The sequence below is a fragment of the Trichoplusia ni genome, chromosome 9 (genome assembly GCF_003590095.1).
Source record: "Trichoplusia ni isolate ovarian cell line Hi5 chromosome 9, tn1, whole genome shotgun sequence".
NCBI lineage: Eukaryota > Metazoa > Arthropoda > Insecta > Lepidoptera > Noctuidae > Trichoplusia > Trichoplusia ni.
In genome coordinates, this window is record NC_039486.1 from 15,383,357 (window position 1) to 15,408,562 (window position 25,206).

At 40.1% G+C, this 25,206-nt stretch overlaps 1 protein-coding gene and 1 long non-coding RNA gene across 10 annotated transcripts; one reads left to right on the forward strand and one right to left on the reverse strand.

The window, feature by feature from the left end:
* The first annotated feature begins 120 nt into the window (after positions 1 to 120).
* Positions 121 to 4,260, forward strand: LOC113497817. 2 transcript variants are annotated; one of them, XR_003400930.1, is made up of 2 exons: positions 121 to 333; positions 3,055 to 4,260. It is a non-coding gene; the product is annotated as an uncharacterized LOC113497817 (long non-coding RNA). The 2 variants fall into 2 exon arrangements; XR_003400929.1 differs by lacking the exon at positions 121 to 333 and adding an exon at positions 2,592 to 2,755.
* LOC113497813 (reticulon-1-A) lies at positions 4,134 to 25,144 on the reverse strand. Of its 8 annotated transcripts, XM_026877563.1 has the most exons (8): positions 25,126 to 25,144; positions 24,055 to 24,696; positions 15,452 to 15,487; positions 7,980 to 8,187; positions 6,621 to 6,722; positions 6,164 to 6,270; positions 4,895 to 5,000; positions 4,134 to 4,342 (listed from the first exon to the last, which is right to left on the reverse strand). In XM_026877563.1, exons 2-8 carry the CDS (start codon positions 24,689 to 24,691, stop codon positions 4,291 to 4,293), a joined length of 1,248 nt encoding a protein of 415 aa, XP_026733364.1. In that variant the 5' UTR covers positions 24,692 to 24,696; positions 25,126 to 25,144; the 3' UTR covers positions 4,134 to 4,290. The 8 variants fall into 8 exon arrangements, with proteins under 8 accessions (XP_026733364.1, XP_026733363.1, XP_026733369.1 ...); XM_026877562.1 differs by lacking the exon at positions 25,126 to 25,144 and having other exon boundaries at positions 24,055 to 25,110; XM_026877568.1 differs by lacking the exons at positions 24,055 to 24,696; positions 25,126 to 25,144 and adding an exon at positions 22,126 to 22,375.
* Between the last annotated feature and the right edge of the window lie 62 nt (positions 25,145 to 25,206).

Below are 25,206 nucleotides of genomic sequence, written 5' to 3' on the forward strand. Positions count from 1 at the left end.
AATAGTACAGGATTAAATGTATGTGAAAACTTTAAAATGTTATGCTTTTGTTGAGATAAATCCAATTTATTACAAGAATCGACTAATGGGTTTCGATTCATACTATTCTTGTTCCATTATAAAGCTCTAGTCAAGCTAAATCGCTGAATAAATAATAAAAATAATATTTTTTTGAACTTTATTTAACTTTAATCAAGAGGGCTTAGTGTTAATCTTAAACAATCGTTTTATAGTATACGCTACTTGCTGGCGAATACTAACGGCGTCATTCGTCAATCAACCATTGATCTCTGTGTTAATCCTCAAGTCCTGGTAATCTTATTAAGTACCTAGGTAAGTAGCTGTTGGAGGAACAACCTGTTTGTCGAACAAAGCATTTTACACAACCTTAAAAATTGTTGATGTTTCTTTTACCGTTTGGATCAAATTATATTAGGGTATTTGACAAAAAGTCTGTTTAGTCCGTAAGACAGATTTCTAAATATACTGGATACGTATTTTTTCTTATATCTCAAAAACATAAACTGAAGGAAACAGTGAAATAGATCTCGTGGAGCGTCACGTACCTACCAGTACGCTATTTACTAGCAAGTTGTAGATAGCCCCACTACCATATATTTCAACATTTCAAGTGCACAGGCATGTGCGCGGCGAGGCGGGGGAGGGAACCGGCCGACACGATGTGTCAGTCGTCCGCCAACCCTTACGGCGGCAGCTCTAGCTAGTGTCATTTGTTTCGGACTGTGTGTGTCAGATGCACATGAAGTACATATTCCAAGATGGGTCGAGCGCTAGTGATATGCAGAACATATTTTTAAGGTGGCCGAGTATTTTAAGAAAAGAAAAGCAGACAAAGAAAGTTTTGAATTTAAAAGTGATGCAAATATTGCGAAACTTGTAGCGGATGCTACGGGATACTGCGAAAAAACCGTAAGAAATATAGTAAAAGCGGGTAACTCATCCACTGAAATTTAATGCAATTAAAATTTTATTCTCCAAAAAAACCAAAGGCTATAAAGAAAAAATATGTTATTGATGATTTTGATTTATTAATTATCAGAAGAAAAATTCATCAGTTTTACGATTTCAAAAAACAAATTCCAAGTATCCGTAAGTTACTATCAAGTTTGAGACAAGATGGAATATTGGATTGCGGACGAGAATATCTTAGAAAGCTTTTACAGTCAAAAATAGTTTCAAAAAATGCAAATCAAAGTGACATCTCATTATAGAGCAGCCTAATTATCTTAAAGATAGAATAAGTTTAATTGTAAAATTGTTAGTTAATAAGATTAAGTCATTACGCCTACAGACAAACTGTGCAAACAGTTTAGTGGGGTTTATGCAAAGCAAGTAAGTATAATGTAAACAGTTTAATAAATAAATAAAATAAATAATAATATTACAATGTGGAGGAGAAAATACCTGACACAAATCCGAAGTTATAGAATGCAATACCGCAACATATATTTCCTTGATGAAACTTATATTAACGCTAGCCATAACGCGAGTAAATGTTGGCAGTCATCGTCTGAACCCGGAATTCACACTGATATTGGGAAAGGACGACGTTTGGTGATTCTTCACGCTGGGTGTCGAAATGGCTTGGTTGATGGTGCATTGACGATATTCAAATCGGATGCTAAGACGGGCGACTGTCATGGAGACATGAACGGGCCTACATTTTACAAGTGGGTGAATGAAAAATTAAAAGATAAGTTACTGCCGAATTCTGTAATAGTAATTTACAACGCGTCTTACCACAGAATTCAGGTTGAGAAGAAGCCAACCATAGCAAGCCTGAAAACTGAAATGCAGGACTGGTTGCGGCGCCACAATGTTGAATTTTCACAAACCATGCGAAAAGCTGAACTGCAACTTCTTATCAATAATACACAAAAAGAACCCCTGTACAGAATTGACGAACTACTGCAACTACTATGGTCATACTGTTCTCCGTTTATCGCCGTACCATCCCAATTTAAATCCCGTAGAGTTGGTTTGGGCTGATATTAAAAACAACGTAGTCCAAAACCATATCAATTCTTCACTAGATGAAAAGATAAGCATATTGACCAAATTGTTTTCGGAGTTCACATCAGAAAAATGCCAGAGATGTGAAGACCACGTCCAAAAAATTGAAAACAGTTACTGGGATAATGATAGTAAGTTCGATGACACTATCGAACCTTTTATAATAAATTTACAAAACGTCTCCGACTCCAGTTCCGATGGCGAAAAGGACGATGAAACAGAATCTATTTTAGAATAACCTTTACTCCTTTTTGAAAAATATATTGAATTGTCATTTTCGCTCTCATTAACCACTTCTATAAAACACCGCCAACACCATTACATCGAGTATAAATTTTATTTAATTTCAATATTATCTTCTTCTAATACATAAAATTCCCGTGTCACGATGTTAGTTACCGTACTCCTCCGAAACGGCTTAACCGATTTTTACCAAATTTTATATGCGTATTCAGTAGGTCTGAGAATCGACTAACATCTATTATTCATATCCCTAAATGTTTAGGGTTGCTCACACTAAAAAAATACTTTATTTTTTGACGATTTTTTTTGTTTTTATTTTTTTATAATGTGGCATTAAAAAATACATACAACTAGATTTTTTTTATGCCAAACTACGTTTGCTGCGTCAGCTAGTGTTCTTATAATATCACGGTTATTTGTCTTTCGATCACAGGTTTCGCAAATACTATGAACGAAATTAATTAAATGAATCATTCAGGTATACTTATTTAATATAAAATATCCATTTTAATCATTGGCGTATAAAGTCAAAAACGTTTATAAAGAGAATTTCAATAATTTTAGAATTCATACAACTGCAGTTCCACCTTTAAACTGTCAAATGATATCATGAGATTCGTCCGACACTAACAATGTCGTGTCAACTCATACTCTTTCTTACCCCTCCCCCGCCTCGCCGCGCTTAACTAGGGAGCGGTACAGCGGTTGTGGTCAAGCTATACATTATACTTGTTTCGAACCATTTTTTTAATAAAAAGAAGTTAAGTTTGTTTATAGGTCTGGGTCCCTGCCTGTAACCGGACATGGCGGACATAGTGAAGAGGATGTATATTACTACATAATGAACACCTATATTCTCAGGTACTACATACCTATCAATTTACTGAGAAGCAGAAAGACTTGACTCCAATTCTGCTGATATCACCTGTGCCACAATCTACCATAGTACTCTGCTGTGCCACAATCTACCATAGATTGTGGCACAGCAGAGTACTTGCAATAGACATGTTTTTTAAGTGCGTCTAGTCTTCTCGTGGTTGTCTATCTCATGACTTCCTGAAGGCTTATATATGCCAGAATAAGTCAAGTACATGGGTAAGCTAAATTCAAAGAGTAAATTTATTATTTTTATCTCTTTTCATGCATGGGAAGAGACCCGGTCTTCTTAAAAGGCGTGCATAAGGTACACAGGATTTTGTTGGGAACTTTATTCTAAAGTGTGATGGGGTTTCTACCAGGGGCTACCGGTAGATACCCTATTAGGCTATTGGTACCCTAATGTTATTTTTATGGCCTTCCATTATACCGCCACGATAGGCAGCACAATGGGATTTCTCTTTATTACGCCATCAGACTTTCACCGCAAGCGTGCTCTAGCGACCCGTCTCTAGCCAGCCAGGTAAGGCAAGAAAGAGGTGGGAGTCCGCATTAAGAGTGAACAGCTTGGGCACCTAATGCACTTCATAACTTTTATTAGACAACACATTCAAACAAGAAACAGGTAGCCAATCAAATAGTGTCGTCAAAATGACGACCATTAAATATATATTCGTGACATCATGTAACGTATATTATGGTGCTTCAGAGTTCATAGTCAAGTCAAAAAGAACTGTCCAAAATCAATTCGAGTATAAGGCATCATTAGCAAAACAATCTTGTAAGATTGCCTTCCAAGTAAAAAAAAGTTATGTCACGCACGGATTACCTGCGATGTGTCGAAGACAAAATAATAATATGTATAGTTTCAGCTGGAAGACAGTTCAAGACTGTCTGTCTTAGACAAAAAGTATAACTTTAAGAGATGATGGTAGACTCAGTTTTAGGGTTATTTAGCATGCATAGAAATAAAAGAGCTCTTTCGGTTCGACAGTTATTTTAATTTAAAATTTCAAAAAGCAAATACAATAATCTCCGCATGACTCGTCTCATAAAGCTTTACACGTAAAGTAGTTATCTTTAATAGTACAATAATAATAAATATAACAAACAGTGAAGTGAGGCCGCGCCGCGCGCCTACTTGTCCTTGTCCTCCGCCTTCCGGCCCAGCGGCACCGCCGCGCGGACCCTGCGACACAACTGCGTTACTACCGCGGACCATGGCTGAGCGGGGCTCGCTAACTGATTAGGGTCTTTGTTTCATGAAAATTTCAGATTCCATTCCGCTCAAGTTTAGATGTGGAGGTACTAATTATATTTTTTTAACTAGTCGTCCTAGAATAATTAAGAATTAAATAGGTGCGAATCTAAATAAAGCACTTGGATCAATCATCATAATCATCATGCACAGCCTTTGTCCTCCCACTGCTGGGCATAGGCCAGCCTCGACCTGAGGCTTTACTAACATTATATTATATTAACCAAGTATTAACTTGCTTGGTTGGAAGCGGTCATTATATAAATTACGTGCCAGTACTATCAGCATCAATAAATATCATTAGTTTTTAGCATCATGTCCCTCCACATCAACAACGAGATGTTTTGGTCGAAAATGAATTGCAAGCATTTTCGATAACTAGGGTCAGATGCCCCCCCCCCCCCCCAGCTGCACAGTGTTACTGTGAGCGGCATGAGCGGCGGGCTTCAGCCCTGAGCTACACACTACAGTCACAATACTAACTTTGCGGAGATCTCGTTGATCTTTCCACGAACAAACTCCAAGTTGGCGTCCACCTGAGCCTTGTTCATCTCGTACGCCTTAGGCAAAGTGAACAACGCTATCCATCCTGAAAACATTTAAAGTAACAATTAGAAACATTTATTTAATGGATTTCGTTTTTAAGTCATTTTATTCTGTGTAAAATAAAAACCGATTGTTGCAGTGGTCAATAATGAGTATCGTACTTAGTGTTAGAAAATGTATTATAATTAAAAAACAACATATACTTGTTAAACTGGTTCCTATTTTTTTTTATAATGACCAGATTCTCTTTCAACAGGTACTATTTGTACATAATCGGAGCAAAAACGAGTAACATATAGAGAAAGTACAATCTCTCAAGTTTCGAGTTAAAACACTTGTGTTATATTTAGTAAGTATGGCTTAAACGAAATAAGGTGATTAGGGATTAAAATTCTATACCTACAGCAGAAACTAGTCATCATCATCATTCCCCTGCCCTCATCCCAATTATTTTATTTGGGGTCGGCGCAACATGTCATCTTCTTCCATACCTTCCTATCGGCCGTCATCTTGCAAGAAACACTCTTTACAGCCATATCGTCTTTCACGCAATCCATCCATCGTTTCGTTGGTCAGCAGAAACTAGTATAGTATCTATTATTATAGTGTTGTCTGGGCAGATGCTGATTAGCATATTAGTCATGAGCGACGCACACTTACGACACTCTTATTTATGAACAATGACATACTTTACATTTTGCAGAATTCGATAGCGTAGGTGTCACGTTTTATTATATAGATTTGTTGAAACGAAGTCGACTTTTATGAGAGTATTAAATTAAATATAGCTAGTTTCATGAACCACTCGGAGTGTGAAGTGTGCGTGACACTTGCAGCGAGTGTGCAAGTGTGTTTGTTGTGTACTTATTAAAACAATACAACAATAGTCGCAGTCACAACTCACCGAACAGGACTTAGTGAATCTATGATCTAGTCTAACGCAATTACATTTTGTCTTTTTGGTATTCATATGGAATCCTACAAGTGAGGATTGTAAACCAATGTATTATAGTGGGTTATATTTTTGTATTTTTTACATATTAACTACATATGTAAAAAATAAGTATTCCAGATCTTTTAGTGTAGAAACTTCCACATTATTGTTTTAGGCTATTGTAATCGTACAAAAAGTTACCACTTTTTTATTTTGTCATTTAGAATAGATAACTCATGTAAATGATTATAAACTCATTATTTTTCACTGACCGAGTATGATGAGCGTGATGCCATTGAAGCATGCGCCCACGTACGTCAGGCACCACAGCAGCACGCCGAACTTCAGGGAGTCCACCAGGTCCTCCACCAGGAACAACCTGCAACACGCGACAATCCTTACTGCCTACAATGCCATCTCAATGTGCACTACTCTTTACAACTCTATATCATGACAAAGGGATCTAAAATATTTCATTTGTATTGTATCCAGTAGCATCACTTAAAGTCTGAAAAATAATTCATTATTTTTCTTTAAGTTGATTAAACAGTCGCCACAACATCAAATACATCATCCTTATACCACGGATAAATAAATAACAAGCACTTACAATATTTTAAGTATCCTAAGTTACCCTTTGAGCCTGCGGCCTGAACATAGCCTTTTCCCAAAGGGAGGGCCAGGAGAAGTACCGTCGGTTGTAGGAAGAGTAAGCTGTGGTGTTGTTACCTGCGCAGCTCGGCGAGCGCGGCGTTGAGGTGCGCGGTGGCGGCGGCCGCCAGCGCCTGCGCGCGCTCGGCCGGCACGCTGATGTCCTGCTGCAGCAGCCATCTAACAATAACACGGAAAGCGCGTTACAAACATACCTTCCATGTACTATCATTTATAAAACGCACTCTGATTAATCTGACAGGAGTACTGCAATACAAAACTAGATACCGGTGTTTTTACCTCACGGATACCGTTCACTTGCTTTACAAAACGACAATATTGAAACTTTAGAGACTTACTTTCTAATTTTATTTGAACTAGTTTTAGAAATTGAATGTCTCAATATAAAAGTTAACGTCACCATCATTCTAAGTATGTCAGTAGACAATTTGTAAGTTTTGCTTACCGCCTACTCAGCTGTATCGTCCATAGCTTTATTCATTGAAAGAAAACATCATGACAGCATGAAATTATGTGTCAAAACATAAGTTTCCAATTCAACACGTTGTGATATATATAAATATATTCCACTTCTATTATTTATTATTATGATGAACAGACGTAGAATTACGAGATTTCCGTACGTAAATGAACTAGTTGGTACCTTTTTTGTAATTCGTTTAGAATATAGATGAGGCTTGCTCCCTGAGCTCGGACAGTACGCGCATTGCGACGAGTTGACGAGAGGGCGACTCACCCGAGACACTCGCTATGATTACATAAGAGACTGCTACATGTGTGTTGTGCGCACAGGTGCGTCCGATACCATCTGTTATGGCTTCTTCACACACGATGCCCTAAGCGATAGGGCTCAAAGGCATGTGGGTCTTCAAATATCAATGGAAACATGAAAATTTGTTAGTATATTGCTGCATTTTTTCTATTTGTTCTTTGAAAACTACCAATAAACTTCATTCGAATGATATGAATTCGTATTTAGTATAGTAAATACTGCTACCTATACAAGTTGTTACAAAGACGCGTGTTCTCGATGTTGATAACTAGCTTATCACACAACAGCGTAGCGCGCACATGTCATGGCTCGGTGCCGGTCTTGCATTGCTGACAGTGCGGATTTACTACGAATAACCATAAGAGGACTTTAGTTTTAGCTTACCTAAAAAAATATAGTCTATCATTTAGCTCGCAATCAGAGCCAATGATTTAATAATATTGTATGAAATTAGAAATATCCACTTACAAAGCTGTTGGGAGAAAGCCTACCGATATCATTTTTATTAAGGCAATAACAATTCTGCCATATTCAGTTCATCTAATAATCTGATATCATCACTTTAATGTAATATTATCATCATCTAATAATCTAACTTCAAAGTGATGATATTGGGCAGAAAACTTGAGGAATGCGTGACTCACTTGAATGGATGTCCGTCATTGGTCTTCTGCACCGCTTGCAGCACGTTCTTGTAGATGCGGAAGGCGACGGCGGCGGAGAGCGCCAGCAGCGAGGCGTAGGCCAGCACCGACACCACGGAGCAGCACGCCAGCGCCACCAGCAGCGCCAGCCCCGCGCCCAGCGCCGCCCCGCTGTGCGCCGCGCTGCGCCAGTAGATCAGCGACTCCACTGCAACAGCGCCAGCGTCAGCACCCTAGCCCGCCATGCCCACCACTGCTCTCGCTCCCATCAGTGAAACCAGTTTGATGCGAACATGCCCGCGATAAATTCCCATTTCCATTCTTGAAAGGCAATCCGTAACATAATTATATTAATATCGTATTCTCGATCTCGACTGCGTACGTAACGTTTTTAATTCATCTATCTATCAAACAACCAATCTCTATGAAGAAATGTATTTTTAAACAACCGTATACGCTGTACACGTCCAATGTGATCAATGGAGTTGGTAAAATTTACCGTTATCCGTTTTCGGGTGTCGTCTCTCTCGTTGAATTAAAGACACAATATCACGATACGATAATATTAATTGTCAGTAAGCTATTAACATAATACAAAAACCGCACCCGAAAGAATCAACCATATGCCGTCAGCAGCTGTTGATGTTTGTGTTTCGAACAAATTCAATTTTGAACTATCGCACTTTATTGATAAGATTAAGAATGAAACCTAATAAAAGATGAAAGAAAACTTAAAGTACGCGTAAAAAACTACACCGTTTCCCGAAAGTAGTCCGCCAAGTCCTGTGTAGGAGGGCAGACGTTATTGTCGCACCGGCCTCGCTCGGGCGCGAGCCGGGTGACGTGGCGGCGTATACCTGGTCCTCGGGGCGGCAGCGGCTCGTACTGCGCGGAGTGTCGCGGCGAGTGCTTGGGGCGCGCCATGTCGCGGGAGTGAGCGAGCGCCGGACTGCGGCGGCCGGCGCACATGGCGAGCGCCACGCGGCCCTACCTTTCTACACACGTCATCGTGACGGTGACCCGCGGCGACTCGGGCCCGCCACGCGACCGATCTCTCGCTCGCTGTCGAACGCCGCGCCGCGCGCCCGCCCGCTACATAGCCTACACTACTCTCGCGGTGCACTACTACACCTACGAACTTAATACTTAACTGCCATCCATTCACATAAACGCTCTCATTCAGATTCCTTTTACCATGCGATGTCAACGTACCAAGAAAATCATCAACATAGACCGGATGCCGTTTAGAATAAATCTAAACTAATCAATGGATAGATATTTATAGCATAATTGAGAACCTGCACACTTTCAGCTTTCCTTCGACGTCAAATCGTATCAATATTAAAATAAAACCTTTGTAGCTTTTAATATTCTAAAAACTTCTCGTAGAATATAAATCAATGCATGTCTCTCAATAAAAAAAATTGTACCCAAGTATGAAATAAATAAATTATCTCGATAAAGTTTATGCCTCATCAGTTGGTTTTCTTATCAGGATTTTAGTCAATGACTCGTGTCTGAAGAAGAATGTCTATAGAAAACGCATCAACGTGCCAGGACCGTAGCGGTGCATTAGTAGCGGTGCCGCAACACTTCACTTAACATACAACATTCCAGCATCACCCGTCAGCGAGTTGGATGCGAGAGCGTCGAAATTGAAAGTGGCTGCGTACACCGCATGGGGAAAGGCTTTCGTTATCGTGGCGCGGGCGAGCTCTGGCGCGCTCATCTGCACTCCAACGGCGAGCCACAACGCACGCACTCGCGCACTCGCCCGCACTTGGCAGACGCGCCCGCCCCGCCCGCCCGCGCCGCACACCCTTCCACGCACGGTCAATGCCATCCACTCATAATTGCCTTATCAATAAGTTGCATACTACCAATGTTACTACAACGATCCACAACATACAATCAGACTAAGGACAAACAAAACTCGATCGGAATAGATGTCATTACTGTCGGTGCTCGCGACTTCATCCTCTTTTAAAGTGTCCTTGGGGACTTTTTTAAATTATTTAGGCTAGACCTCACAAAAGCAGCCCAGTTCATGTATCTAATGACTAGAACACGTTCATGATAAAAAAATAGGTATTTATGAGATTTGAATAAATTTAAAATGAATTTTTATTCAATATTATGATGCAATTCGTAGTTTTTTAGAAACACAGCAGAAACAACGGCGAGGGGCGCGGGCGGCGGCGGTTTATCATTTTTAAGAGTACTTTTCAGATTTTTCTTGTTTCAATTTTTCTTCGTACTTATTACCTTAGTAGATGATAAAAAAAACGCGCCTAGAGGTATTTTACGTCGGATACATGAACTGGGCTACTTTTGTAAGACGACTAAAAAATCACCCTGTATATTGTAAAGATCTGTAACTTAGGTACATATGCCCACAATAAAGATACTTTGACCTTTTTGATTTAATACTAAATTCCATCCCCTAGTCCCTATTTTTACTGTATATAAATACACCCTTGAGGTAAAATATCAAACCAGCAATATGGAACCAACAGCTACGAAAATAACTTTCAAGCTTCGAGCTCTTAAAATGATCATACTTACACAACTCATGATCACGCTTTCAAGTTTTTCGAAGTAGCCTGTACATGTACATTAATATCAGATATGAAACATATTTATCTTTGAACCCTAAATTGTGTTTGTTTTAGTAACTTTATTAGAAAAGTTACTTTATAAAATGGGCCTATGAGACGTTACTAAATAGTTGTTTTAGTGCGGAACTGAACATTTCATCCATTTCAAAAAATGAAAATATTCCAGTAGGCCTCTATGCCACTACAGCTCAGCAGTTATTAATGATCATGAGCATAATAATAGTAATAGCTAAAGCTAACTCAATAAAGACTGCACGTTTTAATTCAATATAGATTTCATCACAAGATTATTGACTGGCACATGCCATATATAATGTGTATCTGGAATATATTTTCTCCGCTTTTGTTAAGCTAAATCGTTTTATAATAGCAGACAGCAGTAGTCAGTTTGAGTTAGGCGTAATATTCAAAATATTTAGTTATCTCTGCACCTTACAACTATTACGTATATGATGTCACGATCTGACGATTTCTACCTAGCGATTACTAGCCAAACGTACATGACCAACTCAGTCACCGTGTGCAGTCTGGTTGCACAATATGTACTCATTCACTCATACATCTGCACACTACATACATTATTCCGCACCTGCTCTGCATCTCTAGATCAATCAAACGGAACGGGGTACTGGATTGGTGCGCGTGAATGAAAGTGGGAAAAAAATATAGAGCAGATCATCGTAAAGATGAAAGCGGTTACAAAATGTAAGAGAGAGACAATGGATGTCGGCAATGAGTGGACGTGGGGACACTGCCACCGCCATGCGGCACCGGCCGCTGCGGCCGACACCGCAGCGGTAAAAATAACGCGCAGTCCCGCAGCGCGCGGCGTCGCGGAATCAGACACGCGCCCGCAACATACGCTCGCCTTCACAAATGATCGTTGTATGACTCCCCTCAATAGCACATTATACACTAACCTCACGACTGTTTCAATCTAAAGAGAGTTCAAAACCTATAAATGTAATAAAAACGTAAGGCATCATTAAAATAATGTTACCACAATAGGTCTAAGCAAATAGAAACGTTTAACAAAGGAAAATAACCGTGATAACGTAAACTAACGACTCTTTGTCTTCGGCGATAGTCTGGTCAAGCAGTCCACGATAATATCTAATTGCAACACCAAAGAAATTTTAGATACGGGTTTTATTTTTACTATCGGCACAAGCTGTGGAATGTGTGTGCTTTACATGTTGTGCTTAGTGCTAATCACAGCCATAAATGTGTTGAGCAAGACAAAAAATGGAAACAAAAGGCTTGAGGCTTGCGTGACATTAGTTTACTTAGAAAAACTGATGAATTATAATGTAATCTTGGGACAGCTGACAAGTTTTCTATATTCAAGTTTGCTGTAATATTTTTGCACTAAAACCGTCATTTTGATGCATTGTAGGTACAACCAAAATCAATTATATAAAAGCCTCCGCAAGGGCTCGATCAATTCTCATGAAATTTTGTGTGCATATTGGGTAGGTCTGAGAATCGGACAACATCTATTTTTCACTGCAGGCACTTCCTTTCATTCGTATATAATGTTTTTTTCTGAACTATGCCAAAACAACGTTTGCTGGGTCAGCTAGTAATTTATAAATGTTACTCAAACTAGAGAACACAATTTTCCCGGCTGTTTCCAGGCCCCGAAATCCCGGGATGGTTCTTGGCTAAATTCGGGATTTTCGAAATGGCCACAAACAATTCTAGTTCAAATTCCGCAGTCCGTTGCGCCTTGGCAATAACCTGACCTACATTAAGCATTGAATTATGAAAGCAGCAATGAAGCAGACAATTTTTTTCGAAATTCAACGTAGTTTTTTCAGTATGTTTGACTCTCATCAAAAACACTAGTTTTTTTTCTGTTTGATTTTGTATGAAAACAAAATGGCACTTACACACATTGATACTTAGTACCATATTTTGAAATGCTGGATGTTTTTTTAAGGAATTACTCAATCTTTTTTCACTAGCCATATAGCTCAATCTTTGGATAGATAAATATGATTGCGATTGTATTCTCTAGTCAAGACACACTGTATTCAAGAGTTGCTCTTATGAAACCAATAAGATAACAAGAGTAGGTATGTGTAACATAATCACCTATCTGTCTCTGACAAGTGTGAGACCAGAGCGACACCGCGGCTTATCACAAGCTAGGCACCGGGACTGTGCCGGAGCTGCGGAGGAAGCAACTCATCTACCCACCCTACTTTTGGAATATGCTTGCAGTGATTATTTATTAATGCATTTAACCAACATTGGCCATAGAAGATCATTAAACATACATGTAAACATTGACTAACCGGTGCTCTAGGCATTCTATCTATAATTAGGTGATGGACGCGACTTCGTTGTTCGTTCTTAAGATAGAAGTTGGGATTATTTTAAATAGTATTTTTGTTTTAGAGTGCACGCAAATATTCCCCGTTTCTGATCCTGGTAATCGTAGCGTGATGGTATATGATTCTCAATAAATGGGCTATCTGAATTTCCGAGTTCAAAGTAACTCTTACTCGCAAACTCGGAGCAATGCTGTTTATCATCATTTTGAAATGATAACTATTACAACAAATATAATTTTGTCGACCAATCTTAAAACTTGTCCCAACTTTATCGTCGTAAACTGAGCGTATGAACGTAAGATATATATGACACATGGCGTGTATAGCGTGGGTACGGATAAATACCACGTGGAGCGCAGAAGGGTTATAACGTTCCTTGATTATTTTTTTTTGATATTTGATAAGTACCAACAACGTATAGTGACGAGCTAAACTATATCTAGGAGCCACTCCGATCACACAATCTTTGTAATGTATTTCCTTTCTTATCCTTTCTTACCGCTAAAATCCGATAACTCAATCCTACACACAGACTTTATAATAATAAGCCTCTTTTATTGCGTTGGGGGATAAAAAGATCTTTCTTTTACTTACATAAAAACATTACACAAAAAGACTACATAAAAAGACGGTAAGAACTATACGAGTCAAGGTATAATTACTTGGCAAGTTTAAGACCAAGGCGAAATCAATAAGAAAACGATGAAATATGACTTAAGAATGAGGTCACATAGTAGCCGGGTAGGTAAGGCAAACAATCCCGCTAGGTAATAAAGATCCTAAATGACATACACAGCTCGAGACACGTCCACGAGCGCAGCTTGTCGCGAGCAACGCTTTTTGTTCACAAACATTCAGTTACTGCCAAGGACGCGCACGATCCGTGACTGTCCTGTTCATCATGACACTTTCATAGTTCGGAGGTAATGTTTAGCTACTGAGGATTGGCACCTAAACGAGTGCTTTGTACGGAAAACTTGTCAGCCTGTAACAGATACGCTTAGAACCTACTACTGCCTACTCTAGATACCTACAACAGGTTATAGGATTCCTACGACCTCCGCTATGCGATCGAGTTTCCCTTGTTAGCCGCATAGAAAACCAGGAAACAAAGCAAAACCAGCCTTCCGTTAAAACATTCCGTGGCGAGCTAAGGTAGGCTACCGAGGCGAGGTTACGAGGGGACACGCGTCGGGTCACTTCTGGGGCGTTGGTTACTAATTAAATTAAAACGATATACATTGGTCTGCTTTCAAAAAGAAGTACCTGTTTTGCAACATTACAAAGTGCAAAAAAATAGTGTCTGGGAATGGCAGGAACTCTCCCTAATAGGAAATAAACTAATTTACTCCCATTAAAAATAATGCTTTTAAAGAGCAGAAGTTAAAGCTATGGGTAACGATTGCAGACAATATATGCCAATAATGGAATATTTTCTGGCACGCCGCCGCTATCTGTCGCCAAAGTGATTCGATAATTAAAAAGCTATCTTATAACCGATCTAGCTATATTAATAATATTAATTCGGACAAGTCGGCCGACGGTTTGTCAAACGCTATAAATCAGGTTGTTGCCGGCCTTAGCATCGGTTAAAATGAAGTCTAATTTCATCTTGGCCGGTGATTTGATGTCTGCGGGGTGAGCAGCACGGCTCCGCGCATGCGTCGCCACACATTCATTATCATCACAATATTAATGACATTCAAGATTCAGACTATGAGCGGGCACCATACCGCTCTATACACCACAGTACTTTATCATATGAAGCATCTGATTTATCAAGACACCGCCCGTCGCGTCGTTGTCGCAGCCGTGACGACACACAATTAGCTAGTACGTGTTGCACACATATATGCACCTTTTTGTCCCATACAACAGATATAAATACACACGACGATGCAGTGGAATTTTTTCACTGATTTCGTGGTCAATGACAGTATAAAAATGCGACTCCTAAGTGATTTTTAGTCATGGTCTGACAGCAACATTCTTATGTGTGCCATTCGTAGGAGCTAATTGTGTTACGTTTTATCTTGGTTGGCGACTCATTATGTGACGTAATTCGTTGCAAATTATGTCTTATTAAATAATAGTGATCCATTTAGGACGGTCTTGTCAAACCTTGACTCGACACGCGGAGTTATTATTGTTCTGTCACTGGCGGCGGTGACCGCTATTTTTTTGTGGCTTTGTGAGAGTCCGCATCTAGAAACGCGACCGAAATGTGCAGAGAAACTAGCCATCACCAAAACCCGCTTATTATCACAATCACCACCACCGTAAGCAAGTTCCACCATCACTGGCGACCGAGTCCGCAAGTCTCCGAGACGAGCAGTTATCGTTTATGTCACTGGAGAAGTGTCAACACCGAGCTCTCACAAACACTACGAGTGCGCCAGTGGGTCACAGTGCAGGGCCGCAGGGCGCGAGGCGCGCTGCCCGGGCGGCCAGGCGGCCGGGTTGGCGGCGCGCCACCTAAACGTATTTCTGCCCTCCGCTTGCCACGACCACTCACCTTCGGGGTGCAGCCTCTGCGGGTCGAACCAGGCATCTGCAATAGAAGGCTGCGCGTTAGCGGGTTAGTCGCGACAGACAGAGAGGAAAGCGGGGCAAAGCGAAGTCGGCGCGCGGGGGAAGGGGGCACTTACACGGGTTGAGGACGCTGCAGAGGGAGGGCCCAGAGTCCGGCATGCTGTCGATTTACGTAACGCGGAGCGTGAATAAGAAATAGGCGGCGGACGGAGCGCGCGCCGCGCCGGACTCTCGCGTCGATACTGGCGGCGCAGCCCCGCGCCGAGCCCTCCGCCGCCCCGCGCCGCAGCCCTCCCCGCGCGCGCCGCACGCATGCGCACCTACCACCCGGCTCGGCATATGAACCAGCACCCCTACATGCCGCAGCTCCACCACCACCCGACTCCAGCATACGCTATAGGCACAGCTCACCCGACACCCAGGAGCCCACGATCTCGGAATTAGTCAGGCGACATACAATGTTATATTATAGATCGTGGTGCGGTTAGTACATTATTTTGTATGTTAAAGTGGTGCAAGCAAATATTAGTCAATATTAACTCTTATTCTAATAGGAACATAAACTGAGGTCGCGTCAGAGGAGATGACGATGTCTTGTACCTATGAACACGGCGTGAAAAACGGGCTTGCAGGTCACTCATTGCGCCACAGCAGAATACATGAAATAATTTCAAGAGCCGAGCTGCGCTCACCTGCAAAGTGCAATCCTCTCATAAACTCTAAACAAAGCCTTCAAATTGAAACGTTAACGTGGTAAAGTAACCGCTTCAAGGTTAAATAGGCAAAGCCACAAACAATGACACTTGGTAAGGATGGCGATGCCGGCGCGTCCGGCGCAGTGTTTACGTCTTATCTGCTACCTTTTGTGTGTTGTTGCGATGATTCATAATTATAACCGTGATGCTGACGTTAGACTCGTTTAGCGCACAATAAGCACTACATGATTTTCACAATAGAAGCTGCTAAGTGCCAACCAAGTTCAGGTTAATCAATGTAATCGTGTTCCATTCTAGAATTCGCCAAATAAGGTAAACGCTCCTAATACGGCGGTAGTCAAAATCGCTTCCTATTACGGTGGTATTTATATTTTCGCGTTTTATTCCCGTTTTATTCAGTGTAGGTACACCAAAACCGAAACTATTTATTCTAAATCTTTTACTTTATGACTTAACTGACATTTGCAATTATAGCACTTAGACAACACAACAAAATCAATCAGTCTCTGTTACGTAATCGACGTGAGACGTGTTTCCATACAAACGCGGAACAACAAAAGTAAATACACAAATATTTAGAAACTAAGTTTTTCGTATTAAGATGCCGTTCGAGTTTGTTCTTTTGTTATTTATAGCATTTTCTTATTATTACACTCACTATTTAAATAGCTTATTTTATATTTGTAAGTCATTTTTTACCAAAAAATTTAAAAATAAAACACCGCCGTAATACGATACAAATTTTAAAAATTAATCCTTATACGGTGTTATGACTCCGAAATAGGAAAAGTACTGGTCATGTTTAATTGTTTATAACTTTCAATTGATTAACTTATTCAATTAGTTTCAAGTTTAGTTGAAATAATTATTAATCACATAACTTAAAAACCATATTCTGAGGTATGTGTTCTTAATTGGAAATCTAGTTAAATATGAAAACTGTCGAGTAAAAAATGTTAGTTTCTTAGAAAAGGCAAAAATGGGAAGGTGTATTTTGATTTATTACAAAACATTTATTTTGTATAAATTTTGACTTGAGTTTTACAAATCTGAGCCAAAAAACTGTTAATGTTTGATTAGGCATTTTTACTCTTTTGTTTATCGAAATATTTATGGGTCAGAATTAGGATTATCGAAAAAATGAGTGGTTTTCCTATTACGGAGGTAATTATTTCCAGGTAACTCCGTGTAGGGTTCTAAGATCTCCTATTACGGTTCTATTCATTTATCTATAAATTTAATAAATCTGTAGAAGGGTCAATTCTGTACACTGAAAATATTGAAAAAATAAACAGCAGCGAGTGACCAAACCCAAATATGTGATTAAAATTTATTTTGTCTGTCTGTATGTTCAGGCATCACGAGAAAAATAACTGTTCGATTTCGATGAAACTTGGTATAATTATACCTTATTTTTCAGTTTTATCCATAGACGTTGTTCTGTAGAACTGCGGGTGCCGGGGAAAGTGATTTAATCCCTCGAATACTATTGATTCTCAACAATTTCAGATCAGGTCAGATCAAGGTCAGAATTACTATGAAAAAAATACTTACTACAGAACGCGATCTCAACAACAGTAGCTCTATAGAGGGATGTCCGTAGTTATTATAGGCCTAGCCGTATTTGGGTCCCATACATATTATATGTCATTGTCAGAGTTACTCAAAATGGAAATAATTTAACAATTTAATAAAATCAATTTTCAATAAAAAGGAAAAACTTTTACTAACACATAACTATTATTAAATAAATATTATTTGTACGGAACTTTAATGAATATAAGTTCTGACCCTCCGTATTAGGAGCCGTCTACCGCAGTAATAGGATCAGAGCAAAATTTTACCTCCGTATAAGGGAAAATCGACCAGACTATTTAAATAATTCTTTAAAATAAGAAATATCATCAACACAATCATAGTCTCAACGGCAATACAAAATATAAATTCCACTTTTAACGATAGAATTTTTTTCCACCTTTAGAAATACCTATAAATTCTTATTTTTGTTTCTTACTTTCAAATGTTGCGAAATACCTCCGTAATAGGTGCTTTTACCTTAGTTAAGTAGAATCCAATCTGATTTTAATCTATATGACCCGACAGGTATCTCCTGCCTTTATGTGCTTAGCCAATGGATTTTGTTTTTTACATTTTGCTTATAAATCATGTTTTTACATACTTTTATTAATTTTCCCGTCTTGAAATTGTTAGCACCACTTAAAAATTAAACTTTGATTGAAGTTATAAACTTCACCTAGATGTTGATGTTACTGGGTGATACTTTTTGTAGTAACATAATGAAGTGGTCTAGCCATGGCAACTAGGCGACAAAACGAGGCTACATCTTAGTCTCTTAGCTTATTATTAGAATCTAGCTTACAATCGTGTGGATAATGGATCGTTCATTGCTAAATAGTTTACAAATTTATATTAAGATTGTGATTTTGATAACTGCCTAAAAGTTATGGGTAATTTATTTATCACAAAAAGAATATAACCAGGATAAAACTTTGTACAAATACTAAGATAAACCGATCGAAGTATGAAGTACGTAACAAGTGATAACCTAATTTTTTTTTACATTTCTCTACATAGTTACATGAGTTTGTATTCATTGTCATTCTAAAAATTATACCAACTAAAATTCGTGTTGAGTATATCAGACCAATTGAAACGGAATATTTTTTGGATGATCCGAGTGGGTCGATACTCAATGGTATCGTGTTAGTCATCCAGTATATGACCTATACATCTTTGACTTATCCATATACTCGGGTCTCTACGCTGACGGCTAGCTGACAGTTACGGCTGAGTCACTGTGGAAACAACTCGATAATAACGATCGCGTGATGTTATAAAATGCAAGCCCTAAAAAGTACCCTTGTAGGGTTTGTCGTAGAGTGAGTAGATGTTCCCAAAGCTCATAGCGCCACGGCCAACGACAAGTTATTGGCACACTAGCTATTACAACATGATTGTACAAGATGAGTCACGATACAAGTTTGTAAGTAGTATGTAATGAGTTACTTTAGATAGAAAACCGCAACTTGTGGCAACTATTGGAAAAAACTAATGCGCTCGTTTTCGAATGATCGTAAATCAAAAGTCAGTTTAATTGGAGGCATCTTTATACAAAGCCAAGGATGTGTTTTATTATTAAAGGAAGCTGCAGAATATTGCGAAATTAAAAAAAATATATTATTTCATTTTATGTAAGAACTTTTTTTGCATAGCTTTCCAAAGACTGAGTCGATGATTCGAATAAGCAAAAGTAACCATTTTTATTCCCTAATTTCATTGAAGATTTCATAAAAGATTTAAATAGCATGCATACATTCAGAATCTAAGCTTATTGTCTCAGTAGTAAGGGTACACCTGAAAAAAATAGGGCCAAGTTTCATAGTAAATTAAACATAAGTGACGTGAGCGACGCCATGTCGCGCCGGTTAAAAATACCCCTTTGCGAGTTCGAGACTGCCGCGATGACGTCATCGACTACCTGACGTGGCGTACTGTTTTCCTTATTTAAGTTCATTGTATCTTTACATTGAGGACATCATTATCGAGAACACCACAATGTAGAGAGGTCAGTTCCTGACTTCCTGAGCAATCGAACAGCCCGCGGGATTTGTTACTGGTGCATATTTGCGCTTAACGTGAGATATATTTTCCATAACCTTGATTTTAAGACCTATAAATCCTACAATGTGTAGCCATCAGGGAAGTTTCGAAGTTTGCTATGTAATTAATATAGTTTTAGTGTCCTTCTTAGAATACATTAAATTAGAATAAAGTTATCCTTTCACTTGCCTAACCGCATGGCTTATTTGAATAAGAACAAGAATATACATTTCCGCAAAAATCTACCTGATTTATAAAATGAGTAGATTTTCCAGAGCGACTGCTTGTATAATCCAATAAGCACCCGCGTGTGTTTCATAATGTCTTGGGATGAATGCGTAGGTAAGTGCGCTCTTATATACTGACCAGCTTTATACACACCTATGTACATATGCAGTCTCGTCCATTCCGTGTAAAATTAAATTGACATCGGACTAACCCTACTCGCGCCATTCAATTCTAATATGGATGTAAAAGCTCGTAGGTTAGCAACAACGTGATCCGTTTAAATAAAGAGAGCAGACGGTGTGTCTGTGTGGTGGTTGGCGAGTAGCGTATCGATCGCCACCCCCGACCCTCCCTCGCTACCCGCCACACGCCAAAGGCCTAGCCTTTATTGCACCCATGTCTGGGTTTTTCCAGAATTCAGTACGAGTCATCGTATCGCATAGCGACCAATTTTATTGCGTAACATTTAAAATCCATCATCAATATATCAGACGAATAACACCGATGAGTATGCGGTAAAGTAAAAGTTTGAATGTATTTCCCACATTCAAAGAGTATTTTACAAAATACTATGAATTCGTGAAAGCCTTCATAAGTTGGACATTACATGGTCAACCGGAACCGTGATTATTATGTAGTAAAAAGGTCCATGCGTAGGATAAGCCAATAGTTGTGGTGCACCTCTATAAAGTATGTTTTTGTCTGCATCATTACAAGCGAATAAACAAGAGGGTGGCAGAGAAATGACGTCACATTGTGTTGCGCACAAGGGTGTCACAAGAGCCTCAACATTTTTGTGAAGAGGTAAAAAATAGGTCAACGGGTGCACAAGAACCGAGCAATGGACGTAGCATTTTGCCGATATATCATATAATAAGCCCAAAAAACAATGTCCCAAGGTCTGCGGATTACTGCAGTCGATTATATAGTGATATGGATTTTTGAAAAAGTGGTAAACACCGTTCTTTTTTCACTCAATGTACAGCAAAATACATTTCCTTAAGTTTCAACCGTAGATTAGTGGTCTCGAGTCTGTACGATGAACTTAACAATGCATGGGCATACATATTGCAATTGAGGGGACTGAATAACACAGTTGTATGGACTCTGCGCAGGAAGATATGGACAAGAATTTGACTATGCAAGTGGAAAACAACAGATGTGATAGATAAGATAATGATAAGTAGGAAAACAATACGCTGACCAAAATTATAGGACCATTGCATCAACGAAGGCTTGGAGTACATTTACAATATATAAAGACCATAAAGATTCGATCCTACTACGGAATAAATAATAGTATCGGTTCTTCAGAAATATAGCTACTGCCAATGGTCGGAAACGAATCGTAACAGAATACATGCGTTTAGTATAGTTTCGAGTGGCAACAGCTACGACTCTCGACCTACATGTGGAGGGTTGTTGATGCACAGAAGCGATTCTAGAATTCGAGTATAACTAACATTTTCTAATCAATTTCAAATATCTAGAAAGTTAAAGTATACATAGATACTATATGTAGCAATAGGCTTACAATCAAAATTTTATTTAACGTCACACAACTTGCTTTTTTATGTTCACTTCTTTTTTGTCACGAGTACGCTAAGCAAATTTAATTATTTAAACTTTATCAATTTAAATACAAATCAATTAAAACTGTGTATATGATAACCGTGTATCAGAGCTTGATCACGATGCTTATCAATGAAATCTATCAATTGCAATTTTACAGACAGCGTCGAGGTCGATCCGGACGAAAAGATCGTTTGAGAATAAAAATAAAACGACATTATATACCGATAAAAGTATTCATATTATTCATAGCAACATAAGACGCATTTGACGTCCAACGAGTATGTCAAATGGGTCTAATGTTGCTAAAACTTGTTCCTGCATGGCATGGAACTCACTAGGCCAAAATTAACAACGGAAGCTGAGCTGACGTAACATTTAGAGCAGAAGAAGAGGCAGCTGTAAAATGTGTTGCACGAACTCTTATAAAATTAACAAACAATGATCGCGTCGTAAGTCAAAGTTGAATAAGTTTACGGAATAGGAAACCTCCTCAAATATTCGAAGTGGTGAAACTTACGTGAGATATCGTCACTTCCGGATCCCATGTTTCACGCACTATAATGTCCACACAAAAGGCAAGTCCTCGCGACTATGAGTCAGAGTCGCAGCTCAAGCACGACGCTACATGAATGTGAAGCCAGCACTCGGAACACTTGGCTGTGAGCGGAGAGCAGAGCGCTGGTGAGCGTGCGACGTGAGCGCTCAACGGGTGTTGCGCTTGTGAGCGCAGCGCCAGCGCGGTGCTGCTTCACCGATGCTAAAATTAGCGATGGTGGCGTCGTCGTGCTTGTGCATACCAGGCGTCACTCGCCGCCGACGCGCCGACGCCGCGGTCTCGCTGAACTAACCCATCAGAGGGACATTTTTTTCAGATAACAAAAAGATTTTTAGCAGTATTAATGCTATTAATACTGTTAATATTTTGATATGTTCTGTGTCTGGGTGTAATTTATCTATAATATGTATGAATTTAGAAATATATAAGTAAGTTTATCAGTTGTCTGGTCACCATAACACAAGCTCTGCTTAGCTTGGGATCAGATAACCGTGTGTGAGTTGTCCCCGGATATATTATATATTATATATATATTGTTTTGTCATTGGCATGTTATTGGGATACAACATTTTCACAATGTGTTTGTGGTATGAATGGTAAAAAATTAGTAAATGTATCAACAAACCAAACTTGGCTTATCATTACGTGAATGTAACTCTAATTTTATACCTTCAGTATTGTTTACAAAAGATAAGATATTCTTTCTAAGATACACACCGTAGCGCGGAATATTTAAAGAAATAAAATCAACGTATGTACATATAACGCAGAACGTTTATAATTCGCCTTAAGTACTTGTTATCAAAAGGGACGAGACATTTTGGAATTTTAAAACTAAAAATTCTCAGTAGTCCAAGAGAATATTCCATCTAAATAACACCTTATAATTTATATGATTACCTACTTGTTTTGCAAGGTACTCGAAAAGACCTCGATGTATTTAATTTCAAATATAATGCATCGACTGATACCAGTCTGATTGAGGATGAGTCACACAAGTGGTTAAATCTTGGTGCAATATTTCATCGTTCAGAAGCCTTTTGTAACATAATTATGAACAATAATCAATTTCAATCTGTGTAGGACAAAGATTGTGGTGGGTAGCAGACAGTGCTTGGTCCGCGAGTGAGCCACTTGTCTACTTAGCGTACAAACATGTTAAAGGGTTGGGGTGCAGGATAGTGAAACTGACATTCTGTGAATAATGAATGGTGTCAGTGTCGGGGCAGGCGGCGAGCGAGCGGACGTCTGCAGCGTGCGGCGTGGGCCCGCGGTGGGTGCCGTTAGCCGTCGCTGCAGCGCGGTCAACGCTCTTACCGCTCCGCCACCTCTGCAACCGACCTCCTCCACCCCTCGCAAGCGCGCCGCCGCCTGCCTGCACCCCCATTGTTGTCCTCATCATATTATTATACATCATTCTGTTTAATCCTTAATGATTAGCTATCACGATGACTGCCAACAAGGCTATTATTTGGTATTTTATGACATCGTTTACATGGTCAAAAGTTAAATAAGTGGAAAACATCGAAAGCTGAATTCTGAATTTTTAAAAAAGTCAGTAGGTACTTAAAATCATAAAGACAGTACCACACTTAGATCTACAGAAACATCTAGATGAGGTGTCACTCGTGTAGACATTCGTGAGCGCGGACATTGTTCACCTGTAGATGTGATTGTTCACGGTCTGTGGCGTGCGGTGCTTGCCTCCAAATAAAACCATTTTAACACTCATCGTAGAGCACAAAAAACCACCGCGCGTTAGCGACAGGGCAGACACGGACTATGAGATCACTTCAGTTTTTAACCATAACTAGGAATTTTAGAAGTAGACAGATATAATTATGTTTAAGTTATAAATATTAAAAAATAATAAATATATATTTTTCTTACCAAGTCCCATTTGGCAGAAGATAACCTCAGCCTCGATCACATGCGCTGTGGGGCGCAACGGTTCAGGCGCAGCAGGCTTCTGCGGCAGAATCGGCTCCGACTTTGTTGGCTCAGGTTTAACGATCTCGGGTTTTGGGGTCTCTGGCTTGGGCTCGGGTACCGTGGCTGGCTTCGGTTCTTCCGGTAAGGGTTTTTCAGGTGCACTGGGCACGGGAGCCGGCGCTGGGGCGGGAGCTGGCGCGGCCGGTGCCAGCACGGGCGTGGGGTCGAGAGGAGGCTCCGGCGTGTAGGCGGTGGCCCGCGCCAGCTCCGGCCGGTGCATAGGGGACTCGCCGGCGGTGTCCGCGTCAGACTCGCTGTCTGTAAACTTGTCTGCGATGTGGTCGGCAGAGGCCGAGGGTGCACGTGGAGCGTCCACCAGGAGCTCGCGCTCCATGTCTAGGAAGCTGCGAGTGGCAGCGGCAGGCTGGCGCTGCGGCGACTCACCCGCCTCGCGCCGCCCATCGCGCTCCAGGTGTTCGAAATCATCCGTGGAGTCCTGGTCGCGCTTCATGGTGGGTTCTGCAGCCGGCGCGTCTGCGACCGGTGCGGTGTCTCCGCTGGCGAGACCTCCGAGGAGAGCGTCGGCGCTATCCATGTTTCCTTATGTGAGAGATAAAAAAGACCGGTGTCGAAAATGATCGATAGGGTGCGGGGAGGCACGAGTGTGAGAAGCTGCGATCGCGAAGGGCGGGTCCTGTCGTGCGTCCTCGCCGTATCGTACTGCGGTCCGCGAGGCGCGAGCAGGCGAGCGGAGTGGCGGCCGCGGCTGCACGACGTCACTCAGCACGAAAAACGAACGGTATTACTCATTGTCGACCCCTCCGGTGCAGCGGAGGCGGCGCCGCTCGCCGGCAATATTATTATAGGTATAATAAAAAAAAATATAGGTAATCAAAGCAAATATATAACAAATACTTTCGAAAAATGTAAAATGGTTCAATAATACTTTGTAGTAAATAAGTTACACCAAAACTGAAATATCTAAAGCAAGCAAGAAATTGCGAAAAGTATTGACTTTCTGTTCCTGACCTTTTTTGAAGGCGCGCTAAGTAAACTCTGCTTTACCGACAGTACCGACACTAACTGACCACAGACTACAGTAAACTCTGT

Bases quoted from the DNA above. Each gene is read 5' to 3' on its own strand.
- LOC113497813 (XM_026877563.1), bottom strand. From the start codon at position 24,691: ATGGATAGCGCCGACGCTCTCCTCGGAGGTCTCGCCAGCGGAGACACC. The intron at 15,488-24,054 runs GTAAGAAAAATA...CTTCTATTGCAG, and splicing joins CTTCTGCCAAATGGGACTTG to ATGCCTGGTTCGACCCGCAG. The intron at 5,001-6,163 runs GTCAGTGAAAAA...AAATGTTTTCAG, and splicing joins CATCACGCTCATCATACTCG to GATGGATAGCGTTGTTCACT.